The following is a 17,060-nucleotide window of genomic DNA, read 5'->3' as shown; positions in this document are numbered from 1 at the left end:
GTCTGTCCTGAAATAGCATAATCTCTGAGATGCCAGAAAAGGATGGCCTTGGAGACTGTCTCGGCAATCTAAGATTTGTTTATTCTCTAGAAGACTTGCCTCTTTCACAGCTAGCATTTAGTTCTCCTACAAAGTTTATTTCTGATGCCTCAAGAATTAGTCATATAACTGTAAGAAGAGGCAGGTTCTGAGTTTAACACAAAAATGCTTTTGCTTAAATTGCTTTTACAGCTTAATGACATGCCATGGCTTAAAAGCTCGGTAGCTTCCTTGTCATTACCTCAACTTGCCCAGAGATTTCCAAGGGAGGATGTGACGGTTCACGGAGTGAACTGATGACCTGAACGATATTATACTGTCACCTGGATCATAGCTTCACTGGACAGTCACACAAAAGAGGAAAAGGAGGTCAAGCTTAGCAGACTCATCAAATGTCCTTTGGTAGGTTGGCAGCATTCACTAGAACCCTGTCATTCCTCTAAGTTGAATGAAAGTTGCCAGTGGCCTCTCTTGTTGGTATCTGGCATGTTTGGCCATTGAGTGGAAACCGCCATGATCCCTGGGTTGGCAAAGGGAGTCTATGTTTTCACTTTGGCAGGTGAACAGTGATACTCTGGGTGAGAAATCCAGTGCATATTGTCCCTCGGCCCTTACCCTGGCTTTGTAACCACGCTCGATAAAGGGGAACCTTACCACCACCTGGACGTCCACTTTTTGAATCCAAGCAACACTATTTACAGAGACTACAATGAGAAGGTGTCCTCTAGGATTGTACCACACGGCAGCAATGCCCAACACGAAGCCACAGAACAAACTGTCAACCCTTCTAGACCTGGTTGACAGCTGCACAGCGATCTTTTAGAAAAGATCATGCCTCCGTTCAAAACTTTCTAGGGCCTCCAATTCTAATGGTGGGGCCCTAAACTCATAACTCTTACTCTTGCTATCTGGGTTCAAAACCCTGTTTTCAATTCCTACTTGCTACATGGGTGACCTTTGGTCAAAGTATTTGATGTTTCTGTGTTTTGGTATTCTTACTTGTACAACAGAGATAACATCAATACCTACCCCATGTAGTCCTTGTTACTATTAAATGAGTTACTATATATAATGTGTTAGGAATAATTCCTGGCATACAGTAGATATTCACTAAGTATTATTATCATTACTATTAGTCTTATTTTATGAGGAATGTGGGAACTAGGATTGTATTTTATGCTTCCAACAACTGTAAGATGTTCTCTCTGCTTCTCCCTCCTTTCTCCCTTGTAATGTATATTCATTCATCCAACCCATTATGTGACAGGTACTTTGTCATGGAACTTACAAACATTACTTTGGTTTCTAACTGTTTTAGTTTAAAATAATCACGTTAGGGGCACCTGGGTGGCTCAATCGGTTGAACATCTGACTTCGGCTCAGGTCATGATCTCATGGTTCGTGAGCTTGAGCCCCGCTTTGGGTTCACTGCTGTCAGCCTGTCAGCGCACAGCCACTTCGGATCCTCTGTCCCCATCTCTCTGCCCCTCTCTGCCCTCTCCCCAAAATGAATAAATTTTTAAAAATTAAAAAAAAACAAAATAATATCATTAAAGTAGCATTATTAACAACACTATTATATCATTACACTAGCAGCTACTATTTATTGAGTGTTTATTACGTGCAAGGCATTGTGATAAGAGTGCTTTGTGCTTTCCTTTAATCCTCACAGGAATCTCATTCGGTTGGTGGTATTGTCAGATCATTATTATTATTTTTGGCTGATGAGGAAACTGGGCTTAGAGACTTTACATGACTTTCCCAAGATCACAGAATGGAAGTGAGGATTAGAAACCTAGGTCTATATGACTCTGTCATGCTCTCAGCCACTTCCTGTCACACGCAGAATAGGCCTGCATGCAGCATTATTCACCGAAAGAGTAACATTGCAGTGGAGATCTGAATGTGATAATAGAAGTCCCCAAACTGTTCCTTTTAGCTGACCCTGAAAGACCACTCATGCAGGGCACCCACCACTGGCAACAGAAATCTATTTGCACTTTTCTGTACTCTGGAAAGAAACAGCCTACGGCTCGACACAGAAGGAACTGGAAACCATGAGCAAGATGGCGGACCCAAGAAAAAGAAGCTGTGTACCACACAAAGCCCACGCTTTTATTCACCTATTCTTTTCCAGAGGCAAGTAATAAACACACTTGGATTTATCTTTACTTTAATATAACTAATGAAGTCTTTATCATTTAGTAAAAATAAATGAAAGTTTTTATTTCTATAATGTAAAATTGACTTTTTAACTTTTGAAGTGAACATGTAAAACATTTCTTTCTTTTATCCCTGCTTGGGGAGTTGTAATTGCATTTTAACTGGTGCTGTTTCAAGAACAATTTTAACCTTGAATTGCAAATGTGTTGGCTGGAAGTGTATATAAATCATTTCAACTTAGTTTTTATTATAAAAATATTACAGAGAATAATTAGTTTTTAATCTGTCGGTTCAAATCAAAGGAAAGTTGAAATCTATTCATGCTATTCTTGTGCAAAAAGAGCTCTCATCCACGAGATGTGGGGAAGGGACCATCGTGGCTGAAGGGGGAAAATGAGAGAAAATCAAAAGTAATATAATTATGAACCAGTAAAAGGCTCATGTGCACAATATTTTATAGGACGGGTATATAATGGCAGTGAAACAAAGCCAGAGTCCATTATAAACATAATAATAAACTCCAGGGTAAGCATTAAGAACTGAAATGTCACACCTAAGGTCATGAGACACTTTAGCGTCAGAACACATTTGAGGGGTGACAGGGCAGGCCCTGTTTTGCTGCCTCGTTATTAAACAAAAGTGATGGAATATTAAATTCCCAATAGCCTGGAGCATCCAAAGTTTTACTTATTGAACCATGGCTACAAAAATAAAATCCGAGAATAGCTAGCTAACTACACGGACATGTCCCTCCTGTAGCTACAGATAGTTTTGCATGAAGACAATAACAGAAAGGCCTTCTACAGAAAGAAACAAATTAAACCATAATTACCAAAGAAAACTATCTGTTGGGATTAATAATGACACCTCACCCCGCCATTTAAAAAACCTCTATTCACATGCACTGTGCCTTATGTGGTGTTGGAATAGAAACTTTCTGAATTATGTAATTCATTAGTTGTTGTGGCCTTGAGGTAAACGTCAGGGCTATTAATAGCCAGTAGCCAAATGCAGCTGTCCCACCAGAAATGTGGCCAGGCCCATATGTTAAAATGATAATAATTTGGATATATTGGGTCGAATAAAATATAATATTACAATGAGTTTCTTTTTCCATTTTTTAATATGGCTGCTAGAAAATTTTAAATAATGTATGTGGCTTGTGTTTTATTTCTACTGGACAACGTTGCCCCAGAGCCTTGGTGATTATTTAACAATAGCAACAAAAAACCCACCTACTATGTCCTGCAGTGCCAGGCACTAGTCTAGGTGTTCCACTCAGATTCCATCATGTAATCTTTATAATGGCTCCATGAAGTAGGTATGTTATTATCATCCCCATTTTACAGATGAAAACTGTGGCACAGAGTAAGCTGTTGAGTAGCTCAGTAATTTGGCTGAAAAATGGAGCCAGGAATGAAACCCAGGGAGTTTGGCTTGAAATGGAACATGGTCTTTTTTATTTTTTTAAGTTTATTTACTTATTTTGAGACACACACACACACAGAGAGAGAGAGAGAGAGCGAGTCCCCAAGCAGGCTCAGCCATGTCAGCACGGAGCCCAATGTGGGGCTTGAACTCATGAACTGTAAGATCATGACCTGAGCCGAAATCAAGAATTGGATGCTTAACTGACTGAGCCACCCAGGTGCCCCAGAACATGGTCTTGTTTCAAAAAAGTTTCTCTGCTCTTTATGACAGAGATAACATTGGTTTAAAAAAAAAGGTATGCAAATAAGCCTTTTCTATCCACTCCAGCTTATTGTTAGAAAAAAAAAAGTCAAACATCCAAAAGCAAACAAACTAGACATCTTCCTGTTTATTGATTGCTTTTTTGACTGAACCTCTAAGAAGCACTTAAACAAAATTCACCCTAGGGAAAATTATAGGTAGTATCGTATTTTAGACTACTGGAAGCAAATAGTCCTGGGAAAGGGAAGGCTGGGATAGTTTCCAATGGCCAAAGCACCGTCATTTGGGAGCCACTGTTCTAGAATAAAACACATCCTAGTATACTGCACTCAAATGATCATGTTCTCTGAATGATCACAAGCATAACACAGGCACCATCTCAAGGTGCTAGTCCTGTTCCTTTGAAGTCTTACACCAGCACTGAAGAGTGCCACCACTTTGTTTGGGTGACAAAGTCATGGCACGATGTGTGCCTATTACTTACAGTAGATGTTCAGTGGAACCAAACACCTAAGCCATGCTGACTGCTGGCCAACCAAGCCAACGTGTGATTCCATTAGCAACACTGAATTGAGATCTAGATTATCACACAGGCCGGAGTCAGGGCTCACTGGCTACAGGACTGGTTTGAATATCCAAGGAGGCTCACAAAAGAGGCAAAATAAGTAGTTGTTCATATCCAGAAGGCTTCAAAGAATCCACATCATACAAGTGCTAACCGTTGAGTTTTATGGCGAACACACTCTCGTCTCCATCACCTACGGGCACTCACGCTGCGTAAGACAGGGGAGAACAGGAAACAGTCTTTGGAGAAAGGGAAGGATGAGGAACTAGGAATGTTTTCCTTCTGACAGAAGCAGACATGGGATTCTGTCTACTCGGTCTTCCGCACTGGCTGTCTGCCTTTCTGCAACGAACATTCTGTGCTAGCTTCCGAAAGAATCTTGGCAGGGTCAGGGTGGGAAGGTCTGAAGCGATAATACTTGGGTGGCTAATGGTTTCCTTTCCAAGGGCTGACACCGCCGTGACCTCCAAGCAGTGCGCCAGAAAGGATTGTTTGGCCACATGAAAATGAGCTGTTTTCCTCCCTTGGGGGAGAGAGAGAGAGAGAGAAAGGGAAGGAGAGGAACAGATGAAGCTGTGTCTGATAAAAGGATTATCTAAGGGCGGTTTCTAGTAAAGAAACTGGGAAGCCAATACGATTAATTTATTTCTTCACTATTTCCTTGAAATGAAACTACCTACAGAAAAGTCATATATTGGAAGTCACAGAGCAAAAGTCTTTCACTGTTTCTTCTCTCTGAGGGTCTCAGTGGCAGGCAGTGAAGAGCAAACAGCTGTTAACCAAACACTTTCTAAGACCCCCAGTCACCGGATGTCAAAATGCTTCTCACTGACAGCACTTGACAAGACACCCAAGCCTACACCTCCGCCTTTTGTTTGGACCCATGAGATATCAGAAATTCTAATAAAAGCCAGTACTAAACAATTACTACTCTTTGCCTCTCCCCTTCACAGTGTCCTACAAAAAAAGTAACCAGACTTGCATGTCTTAACCTTGTTCTCTCAAGCCCTTGTATCTTTGAAAACAAAAGCATCTATCTTAAGGGACAAAAAAAGGATCCCTTTTCAAAATGCCCTGCCCCAACCCAGGGGAGATAAAAATTTGGATTACAATTTTACTTTATTCTAATAAAACAATGCTGACTTCACCATGAAGAAGAAAACTCATTTCCTAATTCATTGTCTTCTTAGGGCTGGAAATCCTGTCCGGCAACCAAATTTCTAGTACTTCTTTGTTCATCAGAGAAGAAGTAAGAGAAAACAAAATTCTCAAAGTACAACGTCAACAGCAGTGAAGCCAAATAAGTCTGTGTGGCCTAACTGTAACGTGTGTCTCCTGCACATAGTTCCTTCTAAATGTGCTCCATTTACCCCCAGAGGGACAACACTTAAAGCTTTAGAATGCTACCTGGTACCTTTGATGATTTACTTCAGGATGGACATGGGACCCAAGGCCAGCCAATGTGTTGGCCAGCCAACATCTATTCAGATTCATCTTCTCGAATACTTGAAGTAGGACCCACAGTATTGTTAGCTGGTAGCTGGCACTTGAGTCGAAAGGTAAATAGGTATGAGAGTAACCATATTTGGCCAAGTAACCAAAAGAAAACAAACTGGGAGACAGAAGGGATGAGAATTTTGTGGAAGTACAGAATCACAGAGCTGTGGCAGAAACTCCAAGACTTAAGACCCTGTGTGGCCCCTGAAAGATAGAATGTGCTTCATCTTCTACTTACGGTCCTGGTTATGACCACTCTGTCTCAGGACGCCTCGACTATTGTTTCTTTAAAATGCCCCCTTATGTGAGCTACCTTAAGTGGGTTTCTATTTCTTAAATCCAAAACAGACCTGACCGCGACACCATCCAACCCTATTTCTCCCGGTCTCTATTCTGTACTCTCTGCCCTTATTAGGAAAATCTTTGGACTATTCCCCATGGCAGCCAGGTCCACAATCTTGTTGTCTGTGTTCAGTTTTACCACTGATATTATCACATAATTCCAGAACCTCCCCTTGCCCACTACAACATTCCTTAGTCCCAGCTGTCACGCTCTGGGAAGACATTTCTGTGAGCAGCTCTAGTAAGAACCTTCCATTTTTAGACCATCCAGGTTAATGGCTCAAATCCCTTTTCTTACAAATCCTACCCATTGTTGTTGGTTCTCGTTTCTGAAATTATGGAGAAGAAACATAATCTTCTACTTCAGTGCATGCTGTATTTCGATGTCTCACATATATCCCCTCTAAGAATTTTCTTCTATTATCCTTCATGAGGTGATTCCAAGGTTCCCTGTCCCTTCTCACTCCCACCTGCCTGGTGGTTCCTATTCCTCTGACATGGCCCCCAACTCCATCTCCATTTCACCAATTTCTAAATGCATCCTCCCGTGAAATCAGCCCAGGTCACACTGGGAGAGAAGCGGTCAGTGTCGTGGTCACCAACATGGGTTTTGGAATCAGACAAACCTGGGCTTGGTTTCTGGCTTCAACATTCATTAGCCATAAATTCTTGGGCATGTTACCCAATCCCTCCAGGCCACGATGTCCTTATGTATACATCTTAGCCCAAGAGCCGTCTCTCAACTGTGTTTGCCCACTAAGTTGGCTATGACTAAAGTGTTTGCACACAGAAAGAGTTCAATTGATGATATTTATTCTTTCATTTCATTGTGTATACAATCCCTCTCTTTTCTGAACTTTGGGTAGGTTTAATGGGTCAGAGCATGATCTCTGGGGTCAGACACCATGGCTTAGCCACTGGCTGTGTGGCCTTCGGCAAGTTAGTTCACTTATGTGTCTCTCTATTAAATGGGGGTACAAAAGGGTACTTACCACGTAGGACTGTTGTTCTTGAGGATTAAATGGGTCAACACATATAAAGAGCTTAGAAGAGTTTCTGGCACAAGCTATCATCATCATAGAGGGTAGTATTCTCTCCTCAAGATCAATACTTCCATAATACCCGATTTCATAGCTGCAGCTCTGCTCAGCCAATTAATTTGTGGCTGAGAGACCATGTTTCATAGTTTACAATTCTTGGTTTCAAAAATATGTTTGTTGGAAAGAATGAAGGAATCAATGGGGAGCAGAGGATCAAAATTAAAAAAAAATCCTTACTGGTGTACTGGAACAATGTTAGACAGTTCAGTCAGCATAAACAAACAAGTAAACACAGAGGCCCCATTTGGGGCTGAATATCTACCTGATGGTAAGAGATGGGGACAGGCTTCCGGAAGACTATCCACTCCACAATTTCACTACATGGTGGGGTGGTCAGAGAACCTGTATACCGGTAATAGCTGCCCAGGGATGCAGGCAGGAGGTCCCGGAGGACGAAAGGATCCAGAAAGGTCTCCTTCTCTGTATGGAGGAAGAGGGAAAAGAAAGGCACAATGGTAAGTCGTATTATGCTGCAGACACACAGTCAAACCCTCGGCATGCTGGTGCCACATCACAAGCCTTATGTTTGTTTACATCCTGAGAAGCACTAGCATTTGGTGGTGGGAGGGCCACAGAAAACAAAGCAGTGTTTCCCAGGGTGTGTTCTGAGACACCACAGTGCACTGTTTTTCATGAAAAACACGTTCCATGATGAGCAACGCAGGGCAATCTGCAGTCCCTCCCTCTTGCCCCAGGTAAGAGCCACAACACTAGCACAGTGAAGTCTCTGAGAAGTCCTGCAGAAAACAAACGGACTTGATTTTATGTAACCCACCCCTTCCCAGTCTTGCTTCACCACTGAACCCTTCCCCATCTGATACTTAACGAACTAAAAGTCAGTGGAATGAACTCTGGGACGCCCAGGAGAAACTCAGCATGAAAAGAAAACTATAAGCCAACCGTAAAGCTCATTCCAAAGTTGGTTAAATCTCATTATAGTTTCACCCAGTGCCTATCCAAATCAAAGTGAAATCTAACCAACAAACAACCCTGAGGTGAATGGGTTGTATGATGGCCCTGAAAACAGACTCCTTCTTCTTACAAAAGCAGAGGGGTCTTTCCATAAGTAGGGGAAATGATATTTTCAGTTGAGACCTAAAAATATTATCTCACGATAACTCTATGAGAAAAACAAGGTGTGGAAGGGAATAGTGCCTGCCCGAGACCACATAGCTCCTAAGTGGCAAAACTGGGATACGAACCCAGGCACGCTGACACCAAAACTTGGACTGACTCAGCTAAAGATGAAGCTGAAGTTAACTATGTGAATATTGAAGGGTGGGGGCAAAACAGAAGAAAAACATTTGTGGCTGTGCAAACAGCAAGTGCAAAGGTCCGGAGGCAGTAAGAAACAGTGCAGCAGAGATGAGGGCACAGTGTTACAGTTCTCCCAATCAGGCACAGTAGATCATCCAGCCTCTTTCCCAAATCAGAAAAGGCTCTACTCTCTTCCTGGGTCTCCAAAGGTTTAGCCCTCCCTGAATTTAAGTCTGGGATTCCTTTCTTATACCTTTTAGGGATATAATAAGGCTATTATAGTCCTGTTAGTGGTTTGCCTTAGCCCCCTGATGGCCTTCACCATGGGCCCAAGGACATTCCTGGGGGGCACCTGAGGGCCCCAGGTTACTTTCTGGACACATCTGTGCCCACAGGAATATTCTTTCCAGGCTCCCACCCCTCTTTCTTCTTCTTTTATACAGAACAATCAGTACAGGTATTTGGGCAACTGTGTATCCATAGACTCGAGAGATCTCTGTAACTGGGGGATAATGCAAAACCCCAACAGAAATCAACTCTTCAAAGGAATTTTTTTTTTTTTTTTTTTTTTTTTGCCGGGTGGCTCAGTTCAGCGTCCGACTTCAGCTCAGGTCATGATCTCATGGTTCATGGGTTCGAGCCCCACATTGGGCTATGTGCTGACAGCTCAGAGCCTGGAGCCTGCTTTGGATTCTGTGTCTCCCTCTCTTTCTGCCCCTCCCCCACTCATGCTCTATCTCTCTCTCAAAAACAAACATTAAAAAAACTAAAAAAATTTTTTCTTTAATGTTTACTTGTTTTTGAGAGAGAGAGAGAATGAGAAAGAGAGAGCGAGTGCACAAGTAGGGGAGGAACAGACAGAGAGGGAGACACAGAATCTGAAACAGGCTCCAGGCTCTGAGCTGTCAGCACACAGCCCGACACGGGGCTCGAACCCACGAATCATGTGATCATGACCTGAGCCGAAGTGGGACCTAGGTGTCCCAAATGACTCTTTCAAAATAATTAAAATGGCAATTTCCTTTTGGTAGAGATTAACTGAATAATACTTCACACTTATTTAACTTTTACTGTATGCCAGGCACTATTCTAAATATTTACATGTTGTAAACATTTAAGCAGTACTCACTGTATGTGTCAGGTCTTTTTCTTAGAACTTTACAATGATTAATTTATTTAATTCTTAATATAGCCCCACAAAGTAGTCCTACTATTCCCAATTTACAGAGCTGGAATGCACAGCCAGGTAGTTGGGTTTAGAGTCCAGGCTTTTATTATTCTTTTTTATTCTTTCATTTTATTTTATTTTATTTTATTTTATTTTATTTTATTTTATGAGAGACCACGAGTGGGGGAGAGGGGCAGAGGGAGAGAGAGAAAAAGAGAGAGAAAGAGAGAGACAGAGACAGAGACTTAATCAGGCTTCATGCTCATCGCAGAGCCCAACGCAGGGCTCAGTCTCCCGACCCTGAGACCGTGACCTGAGCTGCAATCAAGAATCTCTCAAGTGACTGAGTCAGCCAGATGCCCTAGGCTTCCATTGTTCTTAAACCATCACTATATGCTTTTAATTTACAGCACTCTGTGTATGTGCCTTTAATAATCCAACTTTACAGATGTGGAAATCAAGGCACAGAGAGTTTAAATAACCAAGCCCAAGGTCACTAGTGAATGCAGAGACAGAAGCATTTATTCATGAGACTCAGAAAACTTGGCCGAGTCTCATACAGGTTTTCAATTCCATTTTTTTTTAAAGAAAAATTAAATATTAACTAATAGAGGCAAAAGTCTTCAAATTATAGGGCTCTATAACCAAAATGACAAAAGCGGTTTCTGTTTGGACAAAAGGCCGGAAATCACCGAATTGCTCCTCCGCCCGCTGGCAAGTGTGGGTTTTAATTTCAACCTGGTTACCAGCAGCCTAATGATGGGGTAAATGTCTGCAAGCGGCTTGGCTGGGACCGGGTTGGCTGGGAGCAGGAAACATGTTGGCCTTTGCTTGCCGCCTCTGTGCCTCCTGGGCTGTGTAAATAGACAACACGAGGCCCCAAGCAATACAGGGGGCATAGGGCCTGGCATCACAAGCCACAACATCACCATCTTCATTGTAGGTGAACTTGGCATCACACCACAGCCCACCGAGCTGCCTTAGGATCAAGGGATCCAGACTGAACGACCAGAAAATCTTTCGAGTTTTTCCCTAGGAGCCTGATCCAATATGTGGGCTGCAGTTCAGCATGCTGTGGGCAGACAGGTAGAGACGAGAAAATCTCTCCACACTCGCACACCCACAGGGGTGAAGCCCCACCTACAGCATCCAGTCCAGGAACAGGCAGTGGCTTTAAGAAACATGAAAAGATAGAGCAGAAACACCTGCCCCGCCAACCTGAGGTGGCCGGATTTCACAAGGGCACACTGTTTCAGCAGGACTGGGACTCTGAAATATACACAAGTTCCTGTACGGGCTTATGAATTCGGCAGGGACAGATGGAAACTGCAGGTGTGACCATTGCTATAAGTGCAGAAGGGTTTTTTTTTGTTTTTTGTTTTGTCCTTGACCAAACCCAAGGGCTTCAGAGGCAGGTTCTAGCATTAACTGATGAGCAGGTGCCATCAAATGGGTGGCAGGGCAGGTAGACATGGTGACAGGGACAGAGAAGCAGCTTTGCTGCTTGTTGACTACGCCACAGTCACCGCCATTGGGTCGGATTCTGAGACCTGAGAGGGGCTTAGACCACCCTAGTTCAGAGGCTTTGGGAGTCAAGGAACCCTTTATTCAAACAAAATCTCACACGGGAAGCAGCCAACTCAACAAGTTCAAGTGCAGCCCCTGTGGTTAACGTTGAGCTGGGAACCCAGGGACACCTTGGAAACCACCAATTTAGTCCAATTCTTTAATTTTACGGCTGCGGAAATAGAAGACCAGAGGATGGTCAAACACTTGAGAACACAGAAATTCAGATGGGATCCTTTCTTCAAAGAATCTGCTCAGGATCTGGGACAGTAAGCCTAGGAGTAGGAGCTGAAAACCAAAATCCAACCACTGCCCTCTTCAGCCCCTCATGTCTCCGTCCCTATGGAGTTGGGGAGGAGAGAAGATTCCCAGCCCCTAGGGTTCAAATCTCAACTCCCTGACCTGTAAGCTGTGTGATCTTAGTTACTAAAGCTTCCCGGGCTGTTGTGAGCTTAAAACATAGTAAGCATCTCATAAATGACAGATATCATTCTTATTCTAATTCTTAATACTTGTATTATTATTATTACTTTTTTAAACTACCAAGGCCTGGCCACCTACACCTTACATAGCTATGTACTTCCTTTAATGCTTGCACATGTCTTTTTTTTTTTTAACCTTGATTACTAGTGCCTTAAAGGTGCATCACGTCTGACATATGCCCCATCAACCTGGGCAACACAGGTTAGAATTTTCTTTGCCAAAGCTCTAGTAAGAGCTTTGGAACCAACAGATATTTAATAGCTGTGTGACTTTAGGGAAAGGTCTTAAGCTCTCTGAGCTACTTCCCTTATCTGTAAAATGGGAATTCTGAGAGTATTTACTCTTCGGGATTGTTGCGACAATTAAGCAAGCTCATAAATATAAGGGGCTTAGCACAGTGCCTTGGGAGCCCTGATTTATCAAGGCAAGCACTTGGCTGAGAGCAGACCAGCTCATTTTGTGTTTTAAGCCAGGGATTGGCAAATGTTTTCTGTAAAGTGCCAGATAGTAAATATTTTAGGTTTTGCAGGCCAAGAGGCAAAATCAAAGATGTCACACAAGTACTTATATTAACAAACACATTTCCACCACCTTATTTTTTTTTTTTTTTTTTGCACAACCTTATTAATGATATTCAAAACACTAATAACAGAGAACAATTTTAAATCGATACATCTATTATAAGAAGAATGAATTGTTTTGTGGGGGATAACATTTCACTTAGAGTTTGAATGTAAAAACCATTCTTAGGTCAAGGGCCATACGATGACAGTCAGTGAAATGGATTTAGCCATCAGGCCACATTCTTCTCTACCCTTACGTTGATGGGGGTAGGGGGGCAAGTGTTAGAAAGTCACCCTGATAACCAGGGCTACAACTTGGGGGGAGCAGAACTTTACATGTTCAAGTGTCTCTACCATTAGTGATCATTTCTTTGGTGAACAGACATTCCAGAATTAACTCTTGAGTTGTTGTCTTTCCTCCTTGAGTTTTCTAGTTAACACCGAACATTAATTTTTACTGATCTTCCTGAACATTCCATTTCCTGCTCAGCCCCATAGGGAATGTTCCACTGACAAATGGGGTGCTCATAATGCTCCGTTGTAAGTTAGAAATAATTTTAGAGATGGTGGCACTCTATTTCTCACACTGCCCACAAAGCCCACTTAAGCCACAAGGTACGCAACTGGCTGGACCCAAGACAGGGAATTCCTGAGTACAGCCACAGAGAAGGAAGGAAGGATGTACTTTTCAGGTGAAAACATAAACTCTCCCAATATCTGCAAAATGGGATTTTAACAGTGTCAAGCGCTTAAGTAGGTTAGATGAATAAGTGAGTATTAAGTGAATTAACATTAGTTAAGGGCTGAGGAGGTTGTCTGGCACAGCATAAGTATGTATTTAAGTACTTGTTACCTGACTCTTGTTATAAAAGGGCAGTTTGACTCCAAACCCATCCTGATTAGGGCATGCTGCCTCCAACTCTGATCCAAATTAGTAATTTGAATTCAAAACATTCCTTTCCCAGCCACTTACCTAGTTGAGAAAAATATTGGAAACACTATTTATACCACCATTCATTCCATTAAACCATAATAAGAAGGTTCTGTGCATTACTAGATAAAAGAATTGAAAGGGAATGAATCTCATATTGCACTTTCAAGGATCCCAGTGCTGTATGCAGACAATATTATATTTTAATAATTAATTGTTCATCAAAGAAAAAGATGAAGAACAGGGATGCTAAATTCAAAGTTATTCAAATTGCAAAAATGAATAATGTATGACTTTTATATTAAATACACACTGTATTAAGTAGTCTACATTTCACCCAACTCTGTCTTTCATTTTTAAGCATTTTGCACGACAATATGAATAATCAGTTAGGGGAGGTTTATTTAGAAAAAGAAATACCTTATTTGAATGCAAACGGAGTATATCCGAAGATGATTAAATTTTTCTTATTAATTAGAAAATTTTGTATGAGGGCTTTAAAGTCATGGTCAACCATTAAACCCAGCGCAGCCCAGTTATCCTTTTCAACACTAAATTAGAACTGGCTCGATTCTGTTCAATTTCTTATTTCTGATAGCAGTGCCAGGAGGCAATCTTTAATTAAAGAAAATTTGAAAGATTCAAACATGCATAATTGGATTAAAAATGTGATCATTAAAACATTAGATGATAATCATCTGATTGATTGCATTTTTCAGTGTGTTAATAACCTAATATTTTCAATGCTTTGGTTTTATAGGAAGGAAGAAATCCCTTTAGAAGGTACGATGAACAATCAAAATACAGAGGAGACCTATACAGTAACCAGGAATTATGGAATGAGACTGAAACACAAACAAGCAGACCTACCCCAAGGAACACAGTGTTACATGGGGCAGAATGTGGCGGACCCTAAGGGAGGGATATCTGTGCCACTCTTCAAATGAGCAGTCAATCAATTTTAGGAAGTGTGTAAGATAAACAAATCAAAGAAAGCCCAAGCTTCTGTCTTTAGCCCAATGACTGCTGAGTTTCTTCAGGATTTCCCAAAACTTTTTGTAAGGAAAAGCTATTATGTTTCCCTTAACCGCTTAAAGTCACTGGGGTAGGACTGGTCTTCTGCTTCCTGCTGGGAAGCGTAGGGAGAGAGTGACATTGGAAAACACTGGGTCACAGGTCACTCTACACGGGGGAAGAAGATTTATGACACTGCTGCTCAGAGTTAATGTTCATGCACATCACCTGGGGAGCTTGTTCAAATGTAGATTCTGATCCGGTAAGTCTGGGTTCAAGCGGAGAATCTGTGTTTTTCACAATACTGAGTATATTAGTCAGTTTCTGTAAGGACTGTATTAATGGGCCCCCACAGTGTCCGAAGCATCATTCACTGCTACTTTCTGACTGTTAGGTACAGCCACACATGATCACATTACCCAGGGCCTTTGCACTGGCTCTTTGCTCTGAAACATTTCCTCACTGCTCTATTCATGGCTAATTTTAGAGCAAATGCCTTTCAGCTGCTAATAACTTAGTCCAATTTGAATGACATTTCTCAGTGAGGTCTTCCCTGACTACTATTTTGAAAATGACAATTTTCAGGGCAGGCTCATGAAGGAAGCATTTGATTAAAAACCTGAAGGCAGAAATGAGCCATGCAGCAACCTGGAGAGAACATTCCAGGCAGAGAGAAAAGTGCAAAGGGATTCTTCCTGGTGTGTGGCTGGGGTGAAGTGAACAAGAGGGAAGACAGAAGGAAAAGTTCAAGAGCCCCAAATTTGATAGGCTCTAGGAGGAAAAAGATCAGCTGTTGGTTAAAGTACAATCTGGAATTAGGCTAAAAATTGTGAAGAATGCCATCGATGGCTCTATGAGTCTAGAAACATGAGTCTATGAGTCTAGAAACCCAGAGTCTGATCCTGGGTTAAGTCTGGATCAGCCATGAATGGGCTGTATGATTTGAGAATGGCTTTCGTGTGACAAGCTGGTGACCAAAGGGCCTGTTGACCACAGGAATGGAAAATGGAGGTCATGATAGAAATAAAGAGCCTGAGGACCTGAATCCAGGGGATTTAGGAGCATGGCATCTAGATGCCCTCATGGAAGTCAGAAAGCATTGGATTATAATTAAGATGGTGGCAGAGGCCTCCTAGAAGGAGCTGAGGAATTAATGTTACGATCTAAATACAAGCAATGATACCTGCTCTGTGTAAATGGATGTTGGCTGTTAGGTAGGTCATCTCCCTGACATCAGCAAGGAGGAAGGAATGGGAAAGATGGAGCAATGGAAATGCGCCTGGCCCGTAAGAGGCTTCATGATAGATGATTTTAGGGAACAAACCTAAAGTTACAGCGAGGGGATCCTGGGGAAGTCCCCCAAGAATCACAAAGAACTGAGGTATTCCAAAGAGTTACAGAGGACGTTGGTTCCATTTCATTTTACAATTGAGGACAATGAGGTCCAAAGGGGGACAGTGACTGAACCACGACCACACAGTGAAGTAGAAGTGAATCTGGGTCTCGGATGCCCAGCGCCAGGCTCTTTCTTATCCTATTCTGGGTCCCTGGGCTCTGAGTTCCTCCCTTGCCCTGATGTAAAAATGATGAGAGGAAATCTCACTGAAGAATGAACTTGGCTTTTATAAACATAAATCTAACCCTGACATTGCTCAGGTCAAATCTTCCAGTGGTTTCTCACTTCAATTAGAATAAAATCCAAACTGCTTACCGTGGCCACGAGGCCCTATATGATCTATCTACCTCCGCAGCCCTTCACCTCTGCGCTCACCTTTGCTGACAACCCACCTGTCTCCTCACCTTGCTGTTCCTCGCCCACCTTGCTCGAATGCTCCTCCCCAGCGTCACTCCATACGGGGGATTTCTTTTCACCCTGAGTCCTGCAAGGTGAAAGGTTATCTCCTCAGAGCCTACCCCAGACACCCCATCTTGGTATGTTTCTGCTGCATTCACTGTATCACACCTAGTTCATTTCCTTCCCACTCTGCTTTTACTTGTTTACTGTCTGTCTTCCCCAAGAGACTGATTGCTCCACAAGGGCGAACACCTCGCCTTTCCCGTTCACCCCATATACCCAATAACTGAAACACTGCCTGGAACATAGCAGGTGCCTAATAGTTATGTGAAAAGAGAATGAAGGAACAAACAAGCATGGTAGTTGGGATATCTTAAATAACCAGTGCATCCTAGATATTGTGTCTCTTTCATATCTAAGTCACTGACAACTATAAGACACATCATTATTTCAAGGCAACATGCCGCTAATTAATGACATGACATCATGTGTAAGATGCATCCTGACTTTAGAGTTGTTAAAATATGATGAAAAAAAAAACAAACCTGTAACTATGTGTGAGGATGGATATTAACCAGACTTGGTGTGGTGATCACTTCACAATGTACACATACATTAAATCATTAGACTGTATACCTGAAACTGATATAATGTCAGGGCACATATATATGACCAAAAATATATGAAGAAATGAGAGTCACACAATTGATGACATTAGGATATTGACATGACATTTTCAACATGATTCACATGAAAGGACTCCATCATCTTTATGAGCCTACTAGAAGCCGGGTCGGGGCCTATTTTATGTGACCACAGCGTAGAGTGCTCACAGGGCCAGGCAGCAGCATTGACTCCCATCTGTTTATCCTGACTAGGGTCTCT

The 17,060-nt window shown here is 42.1% G+C and overlaps 1 protein-coding gene across 4 annotated transcripts in view; it reads right to left on the bottom strand.

Annotated features, from left to right (window-relative positions):
- The window catches only part of PTPRG (protein tyrosine phosphatase receptor type G), a 712,847-nt gene that overhangs the window by 139,372 nt on the left and 556,415 nt on the right, over window positions 1-17,060 (bottom strand). For all 4 annotated transcript variants that reach the window (XM_078442875.2, XM_078442876.2, XM_060631468.3 and 1 more), the window contains one exon: window positions 7,661-7,818. In XM_078442875.2, the coding sequence (XP_078299001.1) occupies window positions 7,661-7,818 (158 nt within the window). The remainder of the gene's footprint in view (window positions 1-7,660; window positions 7,819-17,060) is intronic.

The sequence above is a fragment of the Panthera onca genome, chromosome A2 (genome assembly GCF_046562875.1).
Source record: "Panthera onca isolate mPanOnc1 chromosome A2, mPanOnc1 haplotype 2, whole genome shotgun sequence".
Taxonomy (NCBI): Eukaryota; Metazoa; Chordata; class Mammalia; order Carnivora; family Felidae; genus Panthera; species Panthera onca.
The sequence above is the reverse complement of the archived record's forward strand: the minus strand, read 5'-3'. Positions and strand labels throughout refer to the sequence as shown.